This window comes from Macrotis lagotis, chromosome 6 (assembly GCF_037893015.1).
Source record: "Macrotis lagotis isolate mMagLag1 chromosome 6, bilby.v1.9.chrom.fasta, whole genome shotgun sequence".
Classification (NCBI taxonomy): Eukaryota; Metazoa; Chordata; class Mammalia; order Peramelemorphia; family Peramelidae; genus Macrotis; species Macrotis lagotis.
The window spans coordinates 214,159,197-214,174,855 of record NC_133663.1 but is presented as its reverse complement, the minus strand read 5'-3'; the positions used below and the strand labels follow the sequence as shown (position 1 = coordinate 214,174,855).

Here is a 15,659-nt window from a genome sequence, read left to right as displayed (position 1 = left end):
ATGTAAGGGAATTTGGAAAAAATCTTTCATGAAACAATGCAGAGAAAAAAAGGCAGAACCAAAAGGAAACATTATGACAAATATAATGATCAAAGTCAAAGAAAAGAACTTGTCAAAATAACAATAATAATGAAATGCAGAGGAAGTGACCAAAAAGCATAATATTTTGAGAAATGAAATTTATAACTACCTCCAAACAAGTTTAATTAGCTGCCTTGATAGTAAATCACTAAAGGAAATATTTTACCTGAACAACAACAGCAGCAAATGTAGCCATTTGCTACTATTGCCCTAAAATATTCCACTACTTTTCTAAGAAAGATATTAAGTTGGTAAGAGAAAGTAGAGTTAGTCAATGAGCATTTATTTATTAAGTGTTTACCATCTGATAGGTATGGTGCTAGCTGCTCTGCATAAGGAGAAAAAAAAAAGAAAAATAGCATGCTTGCCCTCAAAGAGCTCAAATTCTTCTGAGTAACAAAATATGTACCAGGGTAAATAAAAGGTAATCCTTATAAGGGAAGGCAGTAACAAAGTGCAGGAAAAGGTCTAAGCCCAGGAAAGACCTCTAGCAGAAGGTAGGAATTCAAGTTCCTCTTGGATATAAGGAAATATTTCGGGAATAAGGGTCAGTCATAGAAAATGCAGAAGGGGGGGGGGGGGGATGAGTCAGGCACTCACCTGAGCTCTCCCCCAAATCCATCTGAGTATCTTTAAATAATGCCTCAAAACAAATTCTGGTACAGTAAAGCCTACAAAAGGATAAGGTGAAACAGTTTTCAGTCAAAGACAACTTAGAAGGGTAGCAGGAAAGGACTGTCTCATAGACCCAGCCCAAACAAACCTGTAAAGTGATGGAATAAGCAGCAATGGAGGCTACTTTGGAGGCTACTTCCAGAACTCTCAGTCAAACACACAGTAATGGGGTCAAGCAAGGGGTCAGAGGAGCAGGACTCTTGTTGCTTTGCCCATAGACAGATCTGGGTCGAAATAATGGGTGACAGTCCCAGGGCAAGGAGGAGCACTGGCATACCACAGCTTGCAGATGAAGTGAAACAAGAACCCTCATCATACTTTAGGGCAGAAAAGAGTCTTTATGGTCACTCACATACCACAGTACAGGCCAGGAGAATAGTAAATCCATCTCATCTACCTTAGAACTGAAAACTTACAAGAAGTATCTCTGAAGACAGCAAGTCAAAAACCCTGAAGCTTGGGATAGTGTATACACCTATCTGGAAGCAGTGCCCAGCTTTAGCCAACAGTTAAAAGTCAAGAAGAAACAGGCAGGAAAAAAGGAGAAAACAGCAGGAAAAAAAGCATGACTAAGGAAATTTACAATAGTGACAAGATCAAAATATGCTCAGAATAAAATAACAGAGTCAAAAATCCTACATCCAAAGTCTCAAATTAAAATATGAACTGATTGGGGACAGCTAGGTGGCATAGTGGATAAAGCACTGGCACTGGAGTCAGGAGTACCTGAATTCAAATCCGGTCTCAGACACTTAATAATTACCGAGCTATGTGGCCTTGGGCAAGCCACTGAACCCCATTGCCTTACAAAAAAAAAAAATCTAAAAAAATATATATATATGAACTGATCAATCAAATCAAAGGGATTTTAAAAATCAAGTAAGAAAGAGGGAAGATTAACCAACGTTTAAGTTTGATTCATGCTACTGCCACAATTTCCATCATATCTATTACCTTTTCTTTTTTCTTTAATATTTATTTATTCTCACTTTGTACAAATGATGTTTTTATACATTAATAAAATACTTGTTTAAGAGTTAAACAAAATACCCCCTCCCCCCCAAAAAATTAGACTCATCTGAGAGATAAAGTAAAGGGGAGAGAAAAAATTAAAATAAATAATAGTAATAATTGTAGGTATGGCCATGTGGCACAGTGGACGGAGCACCAGCCCTGGAGCCAGGAGCACCCGAGCCCATATCTGGCCCCCTACACCCAACAATCAGCCAGCTGTGTGACATTCAATCCACTCCAACCACACTGCCCTGCAAAAAACAAAAAAAGACCCAAAATAAAGTAAAATATTATTAATAGTAGGGGCAGCTGGGTGGCAGACAAAGCACTGGCCCTTGAGCCAGGAGCACCCAGGTCCAAATCCAGCCTCAGACACTCAACGATCATCCTGCTATGCAGCCCCAGGGCAGGCCACCCAGGCCCATTTGCCCTACACCCCCCAAAAAAATAGTAATAAAAAATGTGCTTCAGCCTGTGTTCCAACACCGGCAACTCTGATGCGGGTAACCACATTCAGCAATGGTGTAAAATAAAGATGTATCCTTGCTCCCATACTTTTTGGCATGATGTTTTCAGTCATGTTATCAAATGCCTTTACTGAGGATGAATATGATCTCAAAGTCAGCTACAGCATGGCATCAATGGCAAATTCTTCATAATGAAAAGGGTACAAGCCAAGACCAAAGTGGAGTACCTGTTTACAAATAATTATGCACTCAATGGCCTCTTAAGCTCAGCTGCAACAAAATATAGATAGATTCTCTGCTTCTTGTGCTAACTGTGGTCTAACAATTAACCCCAAGAAAAAAATGGTGCTCCATCAGTCAGAACCACACCATCCATATGTGGAATCATTGATTTCAGTAAATGGAAAAGTTTTGAGTACCATAGTCACATTCATTTACCTTGGCAGTGTCCTTTCAAAGGAGGTACACACTGACAAGAGGTTGACATTCGCATTGCCAGAGCTAGCTCAGTATTTGGGAGGTTCCAAAAGAAAGTGTGGGAGAAGATAGGAAGGCAGAACTGAAGCAGCTCAAAGGAACATGACATCCAGAAGTTTAGAGTACCCATCCCAGGTATTCACATGGACTATTTGTACCCAAACTGTGGTAGAGCATTCTGAACTCATATTGGTCTGATCAGCTTTTGTTTTTAAAATATTTTTATTTATTTTATTAAATATTTCCCAATTACATGTAAAACATTTTTAACAATACTTTTTTTAAAAAAATTGAGTTCTAATTGGATCCAATTCTATATAAACTCTTTGGAAAAATAGGGAAAGATGGAACTCTGCCTAACTCTTTCTATGAAACCAATATGGTGCTGTTACCTAAACCAGGAAGAGTTAAAACAGAGAAAGAAAATTATAGACCTATCTCCCTGATGAATATAGATGCAAAAATCTTAAATAAAAGCTTAGCAAAATGATTACAACAAGTTATCATTAGGATAATACATTATGATCAAATAGGATTTATTCTAGGAATGCAGGGTTGGTTCACTATTAGGAAAACTGTTAGAATACTCAATTATATCAACAACAAACCTATCAGAAATCATATATATCAATAGATGCTGAAAAAGCTTTTGACAAAATGCAGTATCCATTCCTAATAAAAATACTAGAGAGTGTAGGAATAAATGGACTGTTCCTTAAAATAATTAGCAGTATCTATCTCAAACCATCAACAAGCATTATATTCAATGGGGAGAGGCTAGAGGCATTCCCAATAAGAACAGGGGTGAAACAAGGGTGCCCATTATCACCACTATTATTCAATATTGTATTAGAAATGCTAACATCAGAAATTAGAGAAGAAAAAGAAACTGAAGGAATTAGAATGGGAAGAAAGAGATAAAACTCTCACTCTTTGCAGATGACATGATGGTCTACCTAGAGAATCCCAAGAAATCATCCAAAAAAACTACTGGAAACAATTAGCAATTTTAACAAAGTTGAAGATTATAAAATAAACCCTCAAAAATCCTCAACTTTTCTATATATGACTAGCAAGATACAGCAGGAAGAGCTAGAAAGAGAAATCCCATTCAAAGGAACCTCAGACAATATAAAATACTTGGGAGTCTATTTGCCAACACAGACTCAGAATCTTTTTGAAAACAATTATAAAACACTTCTCACACAAATTAAATCAGATTTAAATAACTGGGCAAATATCAACTGCTCATGGATAGGTAGAGCTAATATAATAAAAATGACAATTCTACCAAAACTAAGCTATCTGTTTAGTGCCCTACCAAAACAAAATTCTAAAAAATTATTTTAATGAGTTAGAAAAAATTGTAAGTAAATTCATATGGAGAAATAAAAAGTCAAGAATTGCCAGGAGCTTAATGAAAAAAAAATGCAAATGAAGGTGGCTTAGCCCTACCTGATCTAAAATTATATTATAAAGCATCAGTAATCAAACTGTTTGGTATTGGCTAAGAAACAGAGTGGTAGACCAGTGGAATAGACTAAATGTAAAAGCAGGAGATGATTATAATAATCTTCTGTTTGATAAACCCAAAGAGTCCAGCCATTGGGATAAAAACTCCCTCTTTGATAAAAACTGCTGGGATAATTGGAAGTTAGTATGGAAGAAACTTAGATTAGACCAACACCTAACACCCTTTACCAAGATAAGATCCAAATGTTTACAGGACTTAGACATAAAAAACAATACTATAAGCAAATTAGAATATCAAGAACTAGTTTACCTGTCAGATCTATGGAAAGGGGAGCAGTTTATGACTAAGGAAGAGTTGGAGAACATCACCAAAAACCACTTAGATGATTTAAATTACATTAAAAAGCTTTTGCACAGATTAAACCACTGTAACCAAGATCAAAAGAAATGTAGTAAATTGGGAAACAATCTTAACTAATGATTCTGAGAAAGGACTCATTTCTAAAATATACAGAGAACTGAGTCATATTTTTTTTTAAGACAAAAAGCCATTCCCCAACTGACAAATGGTCAAAGGATATGCAAAGGCAATTTACAGAGGAGGAGATCAAAGCAATCCATAGCCATATGAAAAAATGCTCTAAATCATTAATTATTAGAGAAATGCAAATTAAAGCTTCTCTGAGGTACCACCTCACACCTCTCAGATTGGTCAATGTGACCAGAATGGATAATGATCATTGTTGGAAGGGTTGTGGGAAATCTGGGACACTATTACACTGTTGCTGGAGCTGTGAACTCATCCAAAACTTCTGGAGAGCTATTTGGAACTAAGCCCAAAGGGCAACAAAAATATGCATACCCTTTGACCCAGCAATACCATTACTGGGTCTATATCCTGAAGAGATGATGGAAAAAGGGTAAAAACATCACTTGTACAAAAATATTTATAGCAGCCCTGTTTGTGGTGGCAAAGAATTGGAAATCAATTAAATGTCCTTCAATTGGGGAATGACTAAGAAAACTGTGGTATATGTATGTCATGGAACACTACTGTTCTATCAGAAACCAGGAGGGACAGGATTTCAGGGAAGCTTGGAGGGATTTGCATGAACCCATGCTGAGTGAGATGAGCAGAACCAGAAAAACACTGTATACCCTAACAGCAACATGGGAGTGATGATCAACTCTGAAGGACTTGCTCACTCCATCAGTGCAACAATCGGGAACAATTTACGGCTGTCTGCAAAGGAGACTGCCATCTGTATCCAGATAAGGAGATGTGGAGTTTGAACAAAGTTCAAAGACTATTCCCTTTAATTTAGAAAAAAATAGGTATCTTATTGTCTGATCTTGTTACCTCTTAGACTTCTTGTCTCTTCTTTAAGGATATGATTTCTCTCTCTTCACACCCAATTTGGATCAAGGTACAACATGGAAACAAAGTAAAGACTGACAGATTGCTTTCCATGGTGGGGGGGGGGGGAAGGAAGTAAGATTGGGGGAAAATTGTAAAACTCAAATATTTTTAATAAAAATAAATTTTAAAAAAATTTTGAGTTCTGAAGTGGCTAGGTGGCGCAGTGAATAGAGCATGGGCCCTGATCTCAGAAGTACCCGAGTTCAAATCAGGACTCAGACAAAAACCTAAAAAAAAAAAAAAATTTGAGTTTTAAATTCTCTCCCTCTCTCCCCTCTTTCCCTCCCATTTTCCTTGGAGGCTTTGCTTCCAGATGTTTTGATTTCATTGTCTTCTAAGTTTGTGACCTGATCTTCCCTGTCACCATGGTAGCTTTTTATGGTCAGGTTCTTTTTGCTGTTGTTCACTTTTCCACCTTATTTCTTGATTTGGAATTTTATGTTAATGTTGGGCTCTCTCTCAACCTTCAGACATTTCTTGCACTGCTATTTCCAGATGTAGTTCTGAGGGTTTGGAAATTTTTTGTGCTTCCAAAATGATGGGAGAAGTGTGGTCATTGCTCTCTTGGTCTGCATTCTGTTCCACACCCAGGAAGGGTCCCCGGTCCCTTGAGATTATAATCAATATAGTTCCTCAGGGTCACTGATCCCTTGGAAACAAAAGTCTTACTGTCCATTTGGATTTCCATTTCAATTTGAGCAAAAGTGCTCCTTTCCACTCTTGAACCAAATAATGTTTGCTCTTGCTTCTCAGGCTAGTACCTGGCAATGTCTTTCTAACAAATTGCCTTTCTCCTTTCTTTTTCTGGTTGAGAGCTCCCAAAGTTGCTGATTTCCAACCAAGATGGCGGAGAGAAGACAGGCACTGTACTCCTCTTTCCCCTCAAGAATAACATGTGAAAGAAACCTCTTAACAGAAATTCAATCAACAAAACCCAGAAAGAGAAGCTAGGAGAACACCTACCAACAAGGTCTATCTCAGGGGATTGTGGATAAACCAGGAGACAAAAACAGAGGGTCAGTGCAGGGCCAGCAGCTGGGGTAAGCCAAAGGACTAGCCTCAGCCACAGAAACACTGGTGAATGGCAGGTGCGAGATCCAACTTTAGCTGCAGAATCTTTGGCCAGGGGGAAGAGGGGCTACAGGAGGATGGGTTCCAGCACAGAGAGTTTCAGAACATGCCTGAAGAACAACCACCTGGGCAAGAGACCTGAGCTTCATACTTTCAGTTGAGCCCTTTTCCCCAGAAAAACAATGAACAACCCCCCAAGCACTCAGACTTGGGTATGGGCAACAGAGTTCACTCAACTGAGAGAGAGACTGACTCCTTCACCCAGGGCTCAGCACATTGTTCAAGAACAACTAAGACCCTGCTACTGAGGGCCATAAACACTCCAAAACGGATTACAAGTTATCACTAGGATAATACATTACAGTCAAGTGAGATTTATCCCAGGAATGCAGGGTTGGTTGAATATTAGGAAAACTGTTAATATAATTAATTATATAAACAACAAATCTATCAGAAATCACATGATCATATAAATAGATGCTGGAAAAGCTTTTGACAAAATACAGCACCCATTCCTAAGAAAAACCCTAGAGAGTGTAGGAATAAATAGTTTGTTCCTCAGAATAATAATCAGTATCTACCTGAAACCATCAACAAGAATTATATGCATTGGGATTAGGCTAGAGGCATTCCTAATAAGATCAAGCATAAAACAAGGATACCCATTACAATACAGTACTGTATTAGAAATGTTAGCTTCAGCAATAAGAGAAGAAAAAGAAATCAAAGAAATGACAATTCAGAAGGAATTCATTCTTTGCAGATGACATGATGGTATGCATAGAGAATCCCAAAAAATCATCTAAAAAACTACTAGAAATAATTAGCAACTTTAGCAAAGTCGCAGGATATAAAATTAATCCTCATAAATCCTCAACATTTCGATATGACTAGCAAGATGCAGCAGAAAGAGCTAGAAAGAGAAATCCCATTCAAAATAACCTCAGACAATATTAAATACCTGGGAGTCTACCTGCCAAGGCATACTCAAAAACTTTTAGAAAACAATTACAAAACACTTCTCACACAAATTAAATCAGATTTAAATAACATCAACTGCTCATGGATAGGTCAAGCTAATATAATAAAAATGACAATTCTACAAAAACTAAACTACTTGTTTAGTGCGCTACCAATCAAAATTCCAAAAAATTAATTTAATGAGTAAAAAAAAGTTGTTAAGTAAATTTATATGGAGAAATAAAGTAAAGAATTTCCAGGGATTCAATGAAAAAAGTGCAAAAGAAGATGACTTAGGCCTATCAGATTTCAAATTATATTATAAAGCATCAGTCATCAAAACTGGCTAAGAAATAGAGTGGTGGACCAGTGGAATAGACTAGGTGCAATAGCAGGAAATGATTACAGTAATATGCTGTTTCATAACCCAGAGTTCAGCTATTAGGACAAAAACTCTCCATTCAATAAAAACTGTTGGGAAAATTGGAAGTTAGATGGAAGAAATCTAGATTAGACCAACACCTCACACCCTATACCAGGATAAGATCCAAATGGAGACAGGATTTAGACATAAAAAACAGTATTATATGCAAACTAGAAGATCAAGGAGTAGTTTACCTGTCAGATCTATGGAAAGGGAAGCAGTTTATGACTAAGGAAGAGATAGAGAACATCATTCAAAACAAATTAGATAATTTTGATTACATTAAATTAAAAAGTTTTTGCACAAACAAAACCACTTTAACCAAGATCAAAAGAAATGTAGTAAATTGTGAAAAAATTTTTGCAACTAGTATATTTGACGAAGGACTCATTTCTAAAACATACAGGAAACTGAGTGAAATTTTCAAAAAACAAGCCATTCCCCAATTGACAAATGATCAAAGGATACACAAAGACAATTTACAGCTGAAGAAATCAAAGTATTCCACCAACATATGAAAAATTGCTCTAAATAATTACTTATTAGAGAAATGAAAATTAAAGCAACTCTGAAATGCCACCTCACACCTGTCAGGCTGACCAATATGACCAGAAAGGACAATGAGCAATGTTGGAAGGGATGGGGGAAATCTGGGATACTAATACATTGTTGGTGGAGCTGTGAACTCATCCAACCTTTCTGGAGAGCAATTTGGAATTACGCCCAAAGGGCAACAAAAATGTGCATACCCTTTGATCCAGCAATACCATTACTGGGTCTATACCCCAAAGAGATGATGGAAAAAGGTAAAAACATCATTTGTACAAAAAGATTCATAGAAGCCCTATTTGTGGTTGCAAAGAATTGGATATTAAGTAAATGTCCCTTAATTGGGAAATGGCTTAACAAACTATGGTTTGTGATGGAACAGTATTGTTCTATTAGGAACCAGGAAGGATGGGAATTCAGGGAAGCCTGATGCTGAGTGAGATAAGCAGAACCAGAAAAACATTATATACCCTAACAACAACATGGGAGTGATAATCAACCTTGATGGACTTGCTCATTCCATCAGTGCAATGATCAGGGACAATAAAACCATTAGCTTATGTAATTTTGCTATCTCTTATACTTTATTTTTCGTCCTTAAGGATATAAACTCTCTTCACATTCAACTGAGATCAAAGTATGCTATGGAAACAATGTAAAGACTAACAGAATCCCTTCTGTAGGGGGGTGGGGGGGGGAGAAGCAAGAATGGGGGTAAAATTGTAAAACTCAAAATAAATAAAATCTTTCTAAAAATACAATGTTCCAAAAGAAGCCAAAGACTCAGGCTATCTTCACGTTTAGACATTTATCTCAATCAATAGTGGGCTAGTCAAAAAAGGCCCCTAAATTCACACATTGGTCATTAGAATCTAATCTAATCTGCAATAGTTGGAGACTATTAAAAAAAACACCCCCCCAAAAAAAAATTATATAGGCAGCAGAGAGGGACAAAATAGTTCATGTAATGAATAGCAGGGTCAGTTTAGCTGGGTCGATAAAGTATATGAAGGTGAAATATATATATATATATATATATATATATATATATATATATATATATATATATATTCAGCCTAGAAATGGTAGGTGGGAGCCAGATTGTGGTAAACTGATTTAAATTTCAAATAGAGAAGTTTTATATTTTATCCTAGTAATAATGCAGAGCCACTGCAGTTCAGTGAAATGTTCAGATCTCTAGCTGAGTAATATCACTTGAGCAGCTGCATGGAGGATAGATTGGAAAAGTCTCAAGTCAAGTAGACTTGAAGCAGAGATCAATCAAGACACTATTTTGAGAGTACAGACAAAATGTACCAGAGCTAGTGGATATTTTTGTGTGAATATAGGAATAAAAGGGGATTAATATCAGAGGTATTATGCAAAAAGACTTAGCAAATAATTGAGTATGTAGAGTGAGGTAAAAATTAGGAAATAAGTATAAATGGAAGGATGGACATTCACTAAACAGACAAAGAATTTAATTTTGTTGGTGGATTTTGTCAGGATGTTTTGGACCATGGTTGGTCTGAGATGCCATAAGATAGTCTGGCTGAAATGTTCAACAGGCCATTTGTTATGTAGGATGAAACATCAGCAATGAGACAAAAGTTAGATTTATAGAACTGAGAATTATTTGCATAGATACAATAATTAAACCTATGGGAACTGAATGGGTTACTGAGTTAGATGGCAAGTATAAGTTTCTAAAAGCAGTTCCAACAAATCAAAGCAAAAATTTAAGGGAACATTTTATTCACCAGGTTTGGTGAATCCAATCTAAAATAGTAAATTTTGCAACCAATGAGATTATCTATCTTGAGCCCTTCCTAGCTAAATCCATCTATAATAGGTAGGTTTACTTTTCTCTCATCTCAAATTCTTAACCCCTTACAATATGGCTCCCAACCAAGTCATTCCACTAAGATTGCCCTTTCCAAAGTCATTTCATAATCTTAGTTTCCAAATTAAATGATCTTTTCTCTATCTTTCTTCTCTTTGACTTCTCTACAGTCTTTGCCATTTGATCACTCTCCCCCCTTGAAATTTCCTTCTCTCTTTTTTCAGGACATTGCTCTCTCCTGCTCTCCTCCTGACCATTTCCCTTCTGTTTCCTTAACTGCATCATCTTCCAGTTCATGCCCTCTGACTGTTAAGTGTTCAGAGGGGTTTGTTGTTGGGTCCTCTTATCTTCTCCCCAAACACAACTTCCCTTGGTAACTTCATCAGTTTCCATGGATTTGATTAAATTATCTAAGCTAAAAATTCTCCAATCTTCCTGTGTGGGATAAGAATCCACTTAAAAAAAAATATAAAGACTCCTCTGAGCAAAGAGGAAAGTTTATTTTGGCTTTTCTTGAGAAAAGGTAGTGAAGATCAAGATGACAGTCAAGCAAGATTATACGGCCTAGCATGATTCTCCCCTCCCTAACACCCTCTCTTCCAATCTGATTGGTTAAGGTTTTCAGAGTTACAATTTTTATGTGAAAAATCTACCCAGCAAAAAAAAAAAAAAGAATAAAAGGTTTTCATAAAATATTACCTCACCATTCCAGATAGTGAGGGTATCAGAAGATTTCTAATGACCTTCTGTTAAATGAATTAATGTCTGAGTATGCAAGGTCCTTTAAGGAACTCTACTATCTTCTTAGTTTAATACTTATCAAACAAGAGAAGCCAGGCTACTGTTCTCACAGTCTATTATCAAATATGTGGCCAACTAAGACTGCAAGGTCTCTTCTCTGAAAGTATTCCACTATTTCCCTCCCTAACAAGGTCTTTCTGGAAATAGTCCACTGTTTCACTCCCTAGCAGAATCCGGAGGGTGTCTGAATGAGAATGCCAGGCCTCTCTCCCTCTTCTAAGAATAGTCTAAGAGTAATAGTCTGTCTTTGTTTTAATGGTTATTTTAAACCCTGATAGGACTTTACTAGGAATGTTAACTCTTAATAGGGAATATTCCACTCATTCCCAATCTGACTCAGATTCTCTACAGACTTCTAATCTCACATTTCCAACTGCTTTCAGGCATTTCAAAGTGAAAACCCAGTAGACATTTTGAACTCTGTATGTCCAAAAAGAGATTCATTATCTTCTTCTAAACTGCCCCTTCCTCTCTTTCCCTGCAACTGTAGAATGTAACACCATCCTCCCAGTTGCTCAGGTTCACAACCTAGGAGTCATCCCTATACTCATTAGTCTCTCTCTCACCCTCCATATCCAATCTATTGGTAAGACTTTTGCAACATCTCTTCTATATACATCCCTTTCTCTCCTGACACTGCCACCACTCTAGTACAGGCCCTCATATCTTAATTACTGCAATAGCCTGCTTCAAGTATCTCCCCACTTTCCATTCAACCACTAAAGTGACTTTTCTAACACATATCTGATCATCTCATTCACTCCACACCCCCTTCAATAAACTCCAATGACTCCCTTTTTACCTCTATGATCAAATACAAAATTCTCTATTTGGCATTCAGAGTTTATCCTAATCTAGACCCCCCTCCCTACCCTTATTTCTCTGGTCTTCTTATACTTTACTCCCTGACACACAACTCTTTCTTTGAGTCCCATAGTTGTTCACAAACAAGACACTCCATCTTTTCTCTGGCTGTCTCCCATTGGTTGAAACACTATCTCCTTCATTCCTGACTTTTAAAAGTCCAAAGTAAAATTCCATCTTTTATTGGAAACCTTCCCTAATCCAGTTTAATAATTCCATGCTTTCACTTACTAATTATTTCTATCATAAATATAGGATGCTCCTTAGGTATTTGTATATGGTCTTACCCTTCACACCCAAAGCTCTTGGAGGGTAGAGCCTTTATTTTGCCCTTTTTTATCTCCAGAACTGGGTCTGGAATGTAATAGGAATATAAATACTTATTGACAGACTCCTAGGAATCATAAAATTGTATTAGAATCCATCAAGTTCAACTCCCTCATTTTTATAGATGAAGTTGAAGCATATCAAGAGCAAGTGACTGATTCAGGGTCACACAATTAATGTCTGATGCAGAATGTGAATCCACATTCTTCCTGAGGACTCCAAGCCCAATGCCCTGTCCAAAAAATCATGTCCCCTACTCAAAACTAGAAATATTCCAATGGAATACTTAGCTTGAGTCAAATTCCAGTAGTCTGCTGGATCAAAGCCCTTGTAGCTTTTATATCTGTGATTCTATGATCTCACCATCAATCCTTCAACACATGCAAACCTAAGGAAATTTAGGGGGAAAAAAACCAAAAGTCTCACCATTAACATAAAATAGATGTCCCATGAATCAGTCCCATCTAAGTTCAACTAAAACTTAAATTTTAGATTCACAAGTTTAGCTTTCCTGCAGGACTTTGCACCCAGAGTTAACTTTAGAACCCTAAGGTAAATTAGCCAAGAGCATTTTTGTTGAGCAATAGGGATATTTGCTCAATGACAATGCTTTGCTTAATGATTTTTTCACTTGTTCCAAACTGGAGAAAAATCTTTAAAAGAGTTTACCTTGGGCAATAAAGAGAAGGGGAGTCATGGTGGCGAAAATAGCAAAAAAATATTTGTAGGGGCTCTGACATAATGTGGATTCAAACGGGCAAAAACATAAAAATTACCTATTAAAACAAGAAATGAAAACTAACAAGAACGGTATTCCTGCTTGTCAGCCCAATTCAAGCGGCATTTACTTTAACCCTAAAAATGCTGCGGAAAATATTCCCAAGCAGAAGTGGAAAGAGGAAAGAAAACTGTATTTTTAAGTCACTCAGTTCCTCTCTCTCGAAATGGGCCGAACTGGGTAACAATGAGGAAAAGTTTTCAAAATACAAAGCTCCAGGCGGCAGCGGCAGCAGCAGTGGTAGCGGGATACTGCAAACCTGCATTCTGGGAAGCCAAGTCAGCTTGAGTGAGACGCGGCCGCTAGTCACCACGCGGAAGCGAGGGTCCCGCACACGCACCGCACGCACCGCGCGCCCCCGCCGCGCCCCCGCCCACCCCGAGGGCGGACTCCGTCTCGCTGGGCTGGAACCAGCCCGCGCTAACCACCACCCTCCCAGTCCCGACGCTCCCCGCCCCTCAGCCCAGGGCCGGAAGGCCGGATACTCTCTCCTCCACCTCCCTCTGCCCCAATCAGAAATGTCGCCCGCCCTGAGGTTACAGCGCGGAGGATGAAGTAAACCTTAAAATGGGGAGGGGGGTGGGGGGAGCCCTCGGGTGCGGTCTTGATGTTGTACCTCCGCTGGAAGTCCCCGGCGTAGGGCTTCAGATAGGGATCAATCTCCAGGAGACGAGAGAGCTCGGGTACATCCGCCAAAGCGGCCGCCAACACCGCTTCCTCGCTGGCCGCCGCGGCCGCCATCTTCCCGTCGCGGCCCTAGGCGGATGAGGAGCTGAGCCGTGAGAAGGCGGAGCCAGAATAGGAAGCAGTGCGCGGCCCGAGGCACTGCCCGGGCTCTTTATACCGGTGCTACCAGCCACCGACCCACCCCTTTCCCCCCTTCCTCTCCCCCTCCCCCGGGGAGACGTAGGGAGGGGCGAGACCCTGATTGACCCGCGGGCCCCGGACACGCCCTCTCGGGCTGGCAGCTGCCTCCGCCGGCTCTCCCAGCATCTCCTTGTGCGTGTTGCGGGACCAGGACCAGAACCTGCCCGGGGGAGCCCACCGCGCCGACCCACTAACCGGCACAACCAGAGCAAACTAGCTTGACCTGTGCTCAGACAGCATCCCTTTGGTGGCACAAACCTGGAAAAGTCTTTGGAGATCACCTAGTGAATTTTATAAGATTTTAAACCTGAAAAAAATCTTAAGAGATATCCTTAACAAAAGACCTAAAGGTACTGTAACTTAAAATGGGATTAGAGAAAAGTAATTGACCACAGTCCATCAGAGGGAAATGTTTTCGGGTTGTTTTTTTTTTTTTTACAGATCACTCTTTTCTCATAGTTTCAGGGGGAGTTAAGATGATTTGCTTAGATTACCTATGTAGAAAAACATCGGATTTGTAATGCCATTGTCTGCCAAGTAAAGTCACATTTTGTACATAATTATATTTTTTTAACCTGCTCCTCAGAAATCTTAGTGCCTTCTCTCTGAGATACATCCCCAATTTATCTTGTGTGTCCATTTTGAGCATGTTCTTTTCCCAACACTGAACCTTGAGACCAAGGGTTATATATCCTCCCCTTTCTTTGTATCCCAGTTTTCTAGCACATTATATGTACTTAATAAATACTTGACTTAATATTCCTACTCCTTCAGATTCACTCAGAATGACTTAGGGAATATTTTCTGATGCTCAGAATTTGAGAATATAGGTAGTGTTCTCTAATTCTAAGAACCAAATGGAAATCAGGCTTGAAAATCACATTATTTCTTTTAATTGCTGTATCAATCATTTTATTTTATGGTTTCTTTGTGACTTCCACTATTTGACTTCAAACAAAGCACTTTACCGCTTCAGTTTCCTTTATCTGTAGTAAAATGTAGTCTGGGTTGGAATCTTACTTGTGCCATCTAGCTACAGATAGTAGAAAGAATATTTAACTTGCAAAAAGAAATGCATCAGTTTGATTCACCCCTGATACATGGTAACTGTATGATCCTGAGCAGTTTCCTCAGCTGTAAATAAGAATTATAATAAAGGCATTAACTGCCTCACTGGGTTGTTGTGAGAGTCTAATGAGGTAAACTATATAAATTGTAAATGGTCTGTTTATTTAATAAATGTCAGCTAGTACACCTGCAGCACTTTGACCAACTCATTTCATCTCTCTAGACCTCAGATTCTTTGCCTATAAAATAGACAAACTGATACCTTACACATCTAAAATATAATGACCTTAAAAATTAGATGACTAGATTGAGTGACTACCTATGTCTTTATTAGTCATAATAAATTATAAAAGTGATATGATAAATTCAGGGACCTTTCATTAAAATTTTACCCTATAAAAAATGGAAGTCATAATAAGCTGTATTGTGAAAGTTTATCATTTGATTATCCTTAGACATCAAAATCACAAAATCAGTGACTAATATTTATATAGCACTTT

General features: G+C 38.3%; 1 protein-coding gene across 3 annotated transcripts in view; it reads right to left on the bottom strand.

The window, feature by feature from the left end:
- The window catches only part of GBE1 (1,4-alpha-glucan branching enzyme 1), a 222,051-nt gene extending 208,034 nt beyond the window's left edge, over positions 1-14,017 (bottom strand). The window contains exon 1 of one of the 3 annotated variants that reach the window (XM_074192294.1): positions 13,841-14,017. In XM_074192294.1, coding sequence (XP_074048395.1) covers positions 13,841-13,965 — 125 coding nt within the window. In that variant the 5' untranslated portion in view covers positions 13,966-14,017. Of the gene's footprint in view, positions 1-13,115; positions 13,422-13,840 lie in introns of those variants that run through there. The other 2 variants (XM_074192297.1, XM_074192295.1) reach the window with 2 other exon arrangements.
- Between the last annotated feature and the right edge of the window lie 1,642 nt (positions 14,018-15,659).